The sequence below is a fragment of the Pelobates fuscus genome, chromosome 10 (genome assembly GCF_036172605.1).
Source record: "Pelobates fuscus isolate aPelFus1 chromosome 10, aPelFus1.pri, whole genome shotgun sequence".
In the NCBI taxonomy this organism is placed as follows: Eukaryota; Metazoa; Chordata; class Amphibia; order Anura; family Pelobatidae; genus Pelobates; species Pelobates fuscus.
Window position 1 is genome coordinate 39,534,050 of NC_086326.1, and position 9,571 is coordinate 39,543,620.

The following is a 9,571-nucleotide window of genomic DNA, read 5'->3' on the forward strand; positions in this document are numbered from 1 at the left end:
TTTGGGATGCAGAGTGAGAAAAAACTGCAGGAAATCAACTAAATATACCGCATGTACTTCAGCAGTGTCTTAGACACTTTGTTGACTACAGTCGAACTGGAACTGCAATGGCTGGACCCCTACCCTCCCTCTGTTTGTATTGTGTTGTATTTACATAAATTGCAGTATTGTCATTTTGTTTATGTTCACAGGGGACAAAGTCATCCTTGTTGGTAAAAGTACAAAAAATGGATGTTTACCTGGTTTGGATTAGGGAGGACCGGTTATAAATAACTCACTGACATAATTAAGGTGATAAAGAAAGTATTATAATGTTACGTGTTTTATCGGTTTGTCTTTACATTAAATTTATGAATAATATTTGGTAAGATTTATTAAAAAATAAATGGCTATTATCCCAATTTTAAAAGTAATAACTGTGCCTGTGTTTATTATGTGGTCTCTTATTTGTATTTTTTATTTTAATATTAAGTGGTCTCTTATTTATGTGTTTACTATTTATTGCCTATTTTGCATATAAGAGGGAATGCTAACAGCTAATAAACACCCGGTTACCATACTGAACATCACCTACCATGTTATAGAAAAATAAATCTGCCTGTATTGAAATAGGACTTTCACCCAATTCTCATAGAAATCAGCACTTTTATAAGTTGCCTTTCAAATGGGATAGTCCTATCCAAACAAGCACGTCAGCAAGCTGAGATTGTGGAGTGGTCCTTTAATAGTTCTGGTGAAAATATTGCCTACCTTCTTATAATAAAGATATATGGCTGTTTAATGGAAGGAATGGCTGTTTTTTTCCCAATGCATGAGTGCAGATTATGACACGAGGAATTACTATTTAAACTGTAAAACTGTAAAAATGTTCACTAGCATTTTATACCAAGTAAATGAGGCTCAAACTTTTTTCATGTTGCTTCAGAAAAGCATTTTTTTCGCTAGCATTGCCACCTCCTGCTCCAATTTACCTGGCTACATCCATTAAAACAAACTATGGCGGACTTCATCCTGCCCTGCCTCCCTAACACATTTTCTTGGCTATTGAAGCTCATTCTGTAGGTGTTCTGGATCCTGGTGGACTTTATTAGAGAGCAGTGGTTCCCAACCCAGTCCTCGTGGAACCCCTACCACCAGTCCAGGATTCAGTGATTACCCAGTTGTATCTAAGGTGTTTTTAGAAAAAAAAAACACCTTGGACACAACAAAGTGATCCCTAAATCCTGGACTGGTAGGGGTTCCACGAGGACTGGTTTGGGAACCACTGTTAGAGAGCAATGCACAATGGGTTTATCTGAAGTGCTCTATACAATTGTAGAACGTACCCCTGGAGGGCCAGCACAAGTTCAATCACTTGTTTAATAGACGTTTCGAGGGACACATACAAACCTTGGCGAGGACATTCAGCTGGAGAATTGTGCCAGAAATCTCTATCAGAATTGGTTTATTTTGCAGCTATCCTTGTTTGGTTTTTTTGCTATGACAAAGATATGAGGTGAGTTGACACTTTGGATGTTTCTGTCCTTTTATAACAAATATTAAACATGTTACGTCTTGCATTGGGTATCAAGTTACGTGTGAGAAAACCTATAGCACTGTGGCTAAAAAGAAAAAAAATCCAATGGACAACAGATATGTGTGTTAACGTTTGCATATTACTGCATTGCATTCTGGGAGACACCAACTTCCTGAATTACTGTATTCAAAGAAAGTTTGCTAATCAATTTTTTATCTATTTATGATGCACTGGTAAGTTTCCAAATATATTATATTTACTTAAAGCCTTCCCTCTGTCAGTAACAATAAGTTTATTTTTTTTTCTCGCTTAGATTTTCATTTATATCAGTAACTCCCCTACTTTACTGAAACTTTTTAACACAAATAGGTCTTTTCCCATTCTTCTGTGCATGTAAACATGAGTAGTGGTCTCTTTCATCCTATTCTGTGTCAGTTAATTATAATAGGGAGTCTCTCTCCCCCAACAATGAATGTGTCTCCACCCCATAACTATGAGTTAGTATATGGATCTTCCCCCCTCCAACCTTTAATGATGAGTTAGCATGGGGGGTTCTCCCCCCTCCTGTATCTGTAAGTCAGTGAAGGGAGGAAACTCTCTGCCTGAGTTCTACACAGTCTCTCTCTTTACTTGTCTCACTGTGGATGCTGCTGGCACAGTAATAAACCGCACTGTCCTCAACGGTGACTTTATAAATGGTAAAATGACTTTTCTGAGCTGTCTCAGGAAAAATAGTTGCTTTTGTTTCAAAGTCCTTTTCCATGTTTGGTTTGTCTGTGCTATAGGTATATCCAATTAAAACAAGCCCGTGTTCCTTCTTTTGTTTGTACCAGTATTTAGTGAGATAGCTGGATTCGCTGTGTTCACATTTTAGGGTCACATTTTCCCCAGGGAGAGACACCTTAACCCCTTAAGGACCAAACTTCTGGAATAAAAGGGAATCATGACATGTCACACATGTCGTGTGTCCTTAAGGGGTTAAATTTGGGAGTCTGGATAACATCCGCGCAGAAACAACCTGTCAACGAAATATAATTTAGCTTCAGGGAGCCATTGGAACAGAGCTAGTACCCCAACGTTCTGTACCATACGGAGGTTTATGATACAAATATCTTTTTACAAAAAACATGTACCCTGAGTTTCTGTAACCTAAACTTATTAAGGATATGAAAAAAAAACATTGATCGACTTTAAAAAAGACAAAGTAAAACTGGTTATATCTAAATCTCTATATTTTCTTTTTTTTTTTGTCCCTTTTCATAAATTAGTTAGCAAAACAAGTACATTTGTAAATATTTTTTAAATTTGCTTTATCAAGGCAATATTTTTAACACCGTATTCCATGGGTCAAATGTTAACGGAGTCATGAAATGTGAATTTCAAAGTTTAGGCTATAGAAGTCAGACTGGAGTTTTTATCTGAGACCGTTATGTTTTAATTTGAAAAATGTAACATTCACCATCAATTCCCTTTTGCATTTCTGAAAATTGACACAATGTCAGGGATATTTACTAAAGTAAGAATTCAATGTGAAATTCAAATTTAAGGCCAAAATAGAGAAATTCTTAACGTCACCTTTGCTTTCAGTTCAGCTAATTTTGCCTGAAATTTAAAATTTTGTTTGAATTCACTTTGAATTCTCACTTAAGCAAATAACCCGGTAAATGTCATCTAAAAGTCTGGATATTATAGGAATTACAAAAAGTTAACTATTTTTTGTTATATCAGATCATGATGTGACACACATGCACAGTACCATACACAGACACAATGACAGCACACACAAACAATGCTCACACTTCAACCAGACCACCGCCAGCAGCAGACACACTATGGGCTGCATCTTCAAGGAGTCAGGGAAGCCACTGAAACACAGAACTTAGCCACACAGCCGAAGTATCACAGACAGGAAATTACGTCATCACAAACGTCAACCAGTTTTATAATACATAACTTAAGCTAGGGAATCCAGATCTACCGTGCTTTGTGTCGTATGTAATATGGGATCAAAATGAATTAATTAATCAAGGAGAGGTCTCAAATGCATTGCCTTGATTTGTTAATTGATTGTTCCTCCTCTGAGATGAACTAACAGGGGTATTCACAAAAGTGAATTCAGAATTACTGAATTTTAAAATGTCTCTCTTGCCCTAAAATGTAAAGTCATCTTGTATTCACTTTGAATTCCTTATTATTCTCGTTTTAGTAAACAACTGCAAGTCTCCATAACCACATATTAGTTTATGGAGAGTCCGAATACAACATATCTGTCCTCATAGAGAATTGATCTCCGGATTTTACTAAGTTTGAATTAGTTGAAAAAATGCCATTAATTAGTTTTAGTGAATTATGTTCATTCAACTGTGAATTAGGAATCAAACAGGAAAACAGGAAAATTGAAGCCAAAAAAGAGACATGGCAAACTATAATTTTCTATAGTTATATAGTTATAGTTTTATAGAATTAGTATTCGCTTGCACCTCAATTTATTGATTCGGACAGGCCGGCGTTTGGCTCTTCTTATAGGAAAGCATTGGATTGGCTAAGATCATAAATTCTGATGTCAGCAAAGGAGGCGGATCACAGACGGGGCCAGTGTCAGCTGACCCGTGTGGCACTGGAATAAAGGTGAGTTTTTTTTATATAAGTGGAGCAAGGGGGGCCAGGTACCTAAACAGTGTTTTTAACACAATAAGGTCATGGATACACATTTCTGTTCCTGACCATTTAGTGTTCTTTTAAGTGGCACAAGCTCACAGCACAATGCACGGTAACACAAAATCTGACTTCCAAATCAACTGAAAAGGCTTGTCTATCATGCTATTCAGTTTATTCACTCCTTGCAGGGAATATTACTCGGAGCTGACTGCTGGCAACATTGTGTAATATATGGATTTTGGCCTCAATCAGAATTATTGTGGAGCATTTGCAAGTCTCCTTTGGTAACATATGGGTTTTGATAATGAGAGCACTAGATACCCTCTCATAATACACAGGTTTTGCCATCAGCAGTTCAGTCTATCAGCAACCCCTTATAATAACCTATTGATTATCATATGGAAGCTTTTACTGAAGATTTGCAGGACCATCGTTTACTGATATGTTAGTGGTAGCTACTAAATCCGGACACTGGGGAGGGCTGGCAGCTTGTGGCCTAGTGGGCAATTGTTTCCCTGCTCCCCTTGCCAGTACTCACTTATCTATCAGAACCCTTAGATATTACATTAAAAATGATTAAAATCAAATGATAATCAAAAATGTAACTGTAAAAATGTATGCACTTTCATGTCACTAGAGTGACATCTAAAGGACAGTTTCTGCTATGGCATTTTCAATGTTCATCTTGAAAGGATTATACCTACCTGAAAATAAAATTTGAAGAATTGGCAAGTTCAAAATATTACAGCTGGAAAAACTGTTGAGTTGGAGTATTTTCCAAATTAAACAATTTCACACCAAAATTAGTAATTATCTGGTCACCTTTGATTTAGTAGAGAATACTGCCTGTGTTTTCTATTGTAGTGTATTAATTTAGAGTAAAACAAACTCCACTGTACTAGATACACACACCACAGGGGATAAAACCATTTAACACGTAGAAACAATAAGTATATCAAGACAATAGGAATCTTCTTCTCTACAGGGTAAATAGACAGTTGAGTTCAGCTTACTCTGCTTACAAAAGTCACGAGCCTAAACTGGACCTCCTATTCTATCAAATATATAATGCATTTAAAAGTATGCAAAAAAAAAACTCAACCAATAAAAAAATAGCTGCTGAACTTGGCATGAATTTGTACTTAATTTGCACAAGTGGGCCCTTCCCTGATTTCATTCTGCTCTGTTTAATCTTATCACATAAAATCTTGCCCTGTGGATGTTTATGGGATAAGTTGTTTATTCCCCTGCACGATGAGCTGAACTGCTTGATGAACTGATTTTAGAAAACTGGGCTGCGTATAGTGAATTCTCATCACTGCCAACCACACGTTCTTGGCTTTTTCGCATGGAGGAGTGAAGTCCATCCTTGATGTGTTTACATCTGAGCACAACGAGCATATACCTTGTATGGATCTAATACCGAATATGATGCAGGCTTAAATTTACAGGGATTTTTTGAGGGATTGTTTTGAACCCGGTACTGATACTCTACATCAGGGGTAGGCAACCTCCGGCACTCAGGATGTTGTGGACTACATCTCCCCTGATGCTTTGCCAGCATTATGGTCATAAGAGCATCATGGGGGATGTAGTCCGCAACATCTGGAGGGCAAAAGGTTGCAAACCCAGGCTCTACATCATAACCTTTCCAATGATACCACATAATTGTTGTTTTTTGTTTGTTTGTTTTTTATAGTGCTTATGGTGACTCATTGTTATTATTAAACAACCATTATAACGTTATGTGATATGTGCACATTAAAACTTGGTATAGAGCTGATCCTGAGAATGCTGAACATTATAGATTGATACTAGGTACCAGGATGAGGGTACAGGCACCTTACCTTGGGAAATAACAGTGTGAGTGCAGGGAAAGTGTGGGAAATCACATATATGATGGCAGGAAATTGGCTCAGATTATGTCGAGGTAATATAAGGGTGTATTGGTCACTAGGTTCTCATTTCCAAGATTGCACAAACTGAATCAGTTTATTTCTGCCTTACTTCTGACATCGTGTTAGTTTGTCTATCTGTCGGTGTCTGTCTCCCAGTAGTAAGCTCCATGCCCTAGCTCTGACACCCTGTCGGTTTGTCTGTCTGTCGGTGTCTGTCTCCCAGTAGTAAGCTCCATGCCCTAGTTCTGACACCCTGTCGGTTTGTCTGTCTGTCAGTGTCTGTCTCCCAGTAGTAAGCTCCATGCCCTAGCTCTGACACCCTGTTGGTTTGTCTGTCTGTCGGTGTCTGTCTCCCAGTAGTAAGCTCCATGCCCTAGCTCTGACACCCTGTCGGTTTGTCTGTCTGTCGGCGTCTGTCTCCCAGTAGTAAGCTCCATGCCCTAGCTCTGACATCCTGTCGGTTTGTCTGTCTGTCGGTGTCTGTCTCCCAGTAGTAAGCTCCATGCCCTAGCTCTGACACCCTGTCGGTTTGTCTGTCTGTCGGTGTCTGTCTCCCAGTAGTAAGCTCCATGCCCTAGCTCTGACACCCTGTCGGTTTGTCTGTCTGTCGGTGTCTGTCTCCCAGTAGTAAGCTCCATGCCCTAGCTCTGACACCCTGTCGGTTTGTCTGTCTGTCAGTGTCTGTCTCCCAGTAGTAAGCTCCATGCCCTAGCTCTGACACTCTGTCGGTTTGTCTGTCTGTCGGTGTCTGTCTCCCAGTAGTAAGCTCCATGCCCTAGCTCTGACACCCTGTCGGTTTGTCTGTCTGTCGGTGTCTGTCTCCCAGTAGTAAGCTCCATGCCCTAGCTCTGACACCCTGTCGGTTTGTCTGTCTGTCAGTGTCTGTCTCCCAGTAGTAAGTTCCATGCCCTAGCTCTGACACCCTGTCGGTTTGTCTGTCTGTCGGTGTCTGTCTCCTAGTAGTAAGCTCCATGCCCTAGCTCTGACACCCTGTCTCTCAGTAGAAAGTTGCCTGCTTTGTCATCCTGTGTCTTCCTCTCAGACTCTGCCCCAAGCAGCCAGCTGCCTGTTCCTGCATTTCTGTACATCCTCCCTGTATCTGTCAGTCACTGTGTGCTGCTAGCACAAAAATACACAGCGTTGTCTTCGGCAGAGACTGCAGACATTTCTAAGGTGCTTTTTTGAGCATCATCCGGGATTTGGACAATCTTCTTGTTGGGGTTCTTATCTTCCATTGTGGGTGTATCTGTTCTGTATACATATCCGATGAGAGCAAGCGACTGTCCATCCTTCTGAACATACCAATATTTATAGTTATAGCTGGAGTCACGGTGCTCACAATATATGGTCACTTTTGTGCTAGGAGTAGGCAACAATAATCTGGGACTCTGGTTCACATCAGCACCAAGACAGACTGTTGGGAAAAGAGATAATATACACAGTTGATCTGTCTCTTACAGAACTCTTTAACCACCGCCAGTAGGCTGAACAAGACATAAAATAATTTGGACATTAAAAGCGCTATTCATAACTGTGCTTGGGGGGTAATGACCCACATGTAACCAGTGTGCTCATTAGATATTTTTGGCTGCATGGATCACAAAGCATGCATAGACTGCATAGACTGCATAGACTGCATAGACTGCGTAAAGTAGGGTGGTTGGAGAGATTGTATTGTGGGGTACCATGGATAGTATTGTTGGTTTTAATAAATCTTTACTACTCACACTGTAGGTAACAAGCAGCTATGAGCAGATACAGGATAGGTGTCATCTTCAGCTCGACTAGTAGCAACCCTCTACATTCTCGACCTCGGGGACACCTGTGCAGTAAATAACATTGTTGCAAACCACAGCTTTCTGTGAATAGCCAGCCCACTTCCTCTTCCTCTTCTCTATTAAACATGTAGCTCTGTGTGTCTGTTGAGGTATTGTGACATTTTAAGGATAACTGTGCTTTAAAAACTGGTGTCCAATGACAGGGTTCAGTGTGTCACAAAACTTTAGGAAACATCATAGAATACATGCAAAAAGCAGGTCCCATATGTGACTGACAGTTTGGGGTTGCTTGGGGAGACAGATAAGGGGAAACAGAGCTAACGTTTTTATTACCAAAGTATTTCTGTGTTTAGAGTTTCACCAGGTGCAGTACACAAAAACAGCACTTATAGCTACACTTGGTGTCCCAGGGTTAGTAAAATACATTTTCCAGATTTAATGCATTAATAGGGAAATTCAAGGTTACTTCGCAGTCTCACTCCACCCACCTGACAGAGAGGGGAAATGAGACCATGTAGAAATTGTTCTAAAAACTGAAAGTTTAAAACTTATGGGAAGGTCACTGCATAAAAAATATTCATTTATTTTTTATAGCACCTCCAAGTGGCTTTGAGCTGTTTTTTTGTTTGGTTTTCATTAGGTCTCTTACTGTATCGTTAAATTGTGGCTTTTTAAAGGCTAATTTTCCATCATAGTTTTTTTTTTTTTTTTTGCAAAGTCTTTTTAAAAGGAGCGTGGCTGTTTCATTCTTGCACTGTCTCTCTATGCAATCATCTCACTGTGGATGCTGCTGGCACAGTAATAAACTGCACTATCCTCAACCATAAAATTATGAATCGTTAAAAGACTCTTCATAAAACCATCTGGCTTGATGGACATCTTGTTCTCTACAGGAGTATCCATGGTAACTGTTTCTCTGTACATCTGTCCAATAAACACCAGCGCCTTTCCTTTCTCCTGTCGGTACCAGTATTTGTAGATGAAGCTGCTGTCTTCGTGTGAACATATCAGTGACACATTCTCTCCCAAAGATGGAATCTTGAAAAGTGGGGTCTGTTTAACCTCAGCAGCAAAACAGCCTCCTGTGGAAAGAAATATAACAAAATGGCTGACTAACCAACTTACAAAATGGATTCCTCAAGTAACACAATAAAATCCCACACAAAAAGCCACTGCTTTTCTAGAGAGGCAATCGTTCCATATACAAAACCATACATTCTGTCTACAGTGCATTACATATTGGCAACATGGGATGAAATTGTCTAAAAGTATTATATGACCCTACATATCTAAGATAAAATTTGTGCGGCAAAAGGTGAAATTACAGAAATTAGAGTGGCAGGAAATAATAGTGTAAAAAATAATATATGAAATATTGCAGGTCTTACTATGTAGCAATAAAGTCATGACGAGTAAACATAAAAAGTGCCCCATCTTGCCCAGTGTCTGGGTCTCCACTGATTATGCGATCTGACTGCAGATTCCTAAACAAGACATTGCATCATCATTAGTAACAGTCACATCCTAAGGCCAACCCCCCTTCTGAATATACTGACTTTATAAAACTGAAACCTGCATGCTTTAATTAAATAAAAAACACATCCCTGAAATGCAGTCTGTCTCCGTGTACTCCAATAGCATCAAGAGGATTTTCTTTAGTGTTCTACAGAACACTGAAAAGCAAACAAAAAACTAAGGAGGTGTTTCCAGAATATTTATTT

The 9,571-nt window shown here is 39.3% G+C and overlaps 1 gene segment (V, D, J or C); it reads right to left on the reverse strand.

Moving 5' to 3' along the window:
- Positions 1 to 8,612: 8,612 nt before the first annotated feature.
- LOC134574717 (T cell receptor alpha variable 5-like) lies at positions 8,613 to 9,303 on the reverse strand. The segment is given in 2 exon segments: positions 8,613 to 8,932; positions 9,239 to 9,303. Coding segments are annotated over 2 exon segments (366 nt in total).
- Positions 9,304 to 9,571: the final 268 nt, after the last annotated feature.